General features: G+C 41.7%; 1 protein-coding gene across 1 annotated transcript; it reads right to left on the bottom strand.

Moving 5' to 3' along the window:
* Positions 1–341: 341 nt before the first annotated feature.
* On the bottom strand, positions 342–982 carry LOC127920093 (myosin light chain 3-like; the record flags this gene model as incomplete). The annotated part of the gene is made up of 3 exons (XM_052503905.1): positions 342–370; positions 481–538; positions 789–982. Coding segments are annotated over 3 exons (281 nt in total), but the record flags the coding sequence as incomplete, so codon positions are not given.
* Positions 983–1091: the final 109 nt, after the last annotated feature.

The raw sequence follows: 1091 nt of genomic DNA, 5'->3' as shown, positions 1-1091 counted from the left end.
ATGGCAAGGAAAATATGACTAACGAACATCAGTTACGATAGGTGAGAATTCGGGGTACAGTATTGCACAATACTATAATAATGAATCATTCTGTTTAATCACACGTTTTGATCCACACATGAATAGTACAATCACATTTATTATTTGAGTGAACAAGATGGGAGCAAATGAAAAACATTGAACAGTTAGCGTTAATTGGTCCCGTCACCTGATGGAATTGTAATCCAATTGGGCACACAGGGATGAGCACATGGGATGAGCACATGGGATCAGGGACATGGTGTGGACTTTCATCATATAGACAATCCCCGTCTTCAACTACGGGTGTCTTGGCAGCCTTTTTAAGATGCCATGACGTGTTTTACAAAATCTGAGAGGGAAAAATCGATGAGGGAGTTACATACAGAGATCTTGATTGATTTAAAAGCCATGTTTGGAATGTTTAGTCAACGATAGCAAGAGAGGGTATAATTTCTTAACCTTCGTAGTTTACACAGCGGATGGCGTCCTCCTGGTTTGTCATGAGCTGCTCAGCCTCGTATATTGTCTTCTCACCTTCAGCAATCAGCAATACTGTTCAATCCCTTTTCTAATACCGTTGAACTTGAGTCTGCCCTAAAACCTTTATGGCCTACTTTAGCCTGGTCCAATAATGAATGTGCTTCAGCCAACTCTTCTAACGTTGTCAACGGTATGACAATAAAGAGTTGGTTACAGCACATACATTGTGGGACATGGCAAGATCAAACTATTTTTGTCTGTATTATTGTATGGTGTATGTTAAAGATGTCTGAGGCGTTGAACTCACCTAGTGAAGCCAGGACGTGCCTGAGCTCAGCGCCCATGACTGTGCCATCGCCCAGTTTGTCGAATACCCTCAGACCCTCAACAAAATCCTCATATGTGCCGCGGTCCTTGGCTTTGCAGATGTGTTGGTGGATTGGCAGGAAGCTGTCGAAGTCCAGCATCTTTGTCGCCATCTCTTTGTATGAAACAACAAAATCAAATGTCATTGAAACCGTCCACACCATCACCAACACAGGGGTTAGAAATGTATAACATTGACTTAGATTGAATTAAAAGAATACATA

The sequence above is a fragment of the Oncorhynchus keta genome, unplaced genomic scaffold (assembly GCF_023373465.1).
Source record: "Oncorhynchus keta strain PuntledgeMale-10-30-2019 unplaced genomic scaffold, Oket_V2 Un_contig_18338_pilon_pilon, whole genome shotgun sequence".
Taxonomy (NCBI): domain Eukaryota; kingdom Metazoa; phylum Chordata; class Actinopteri; order Salmoniformes; family Salmonidae; genus Oncorhynchus; species Oncorhynchus keta.
Note: the sequence above shows the minus strand (reverse complement) of the source record. Positions and strands in the feature narration are given on the sequence as shown.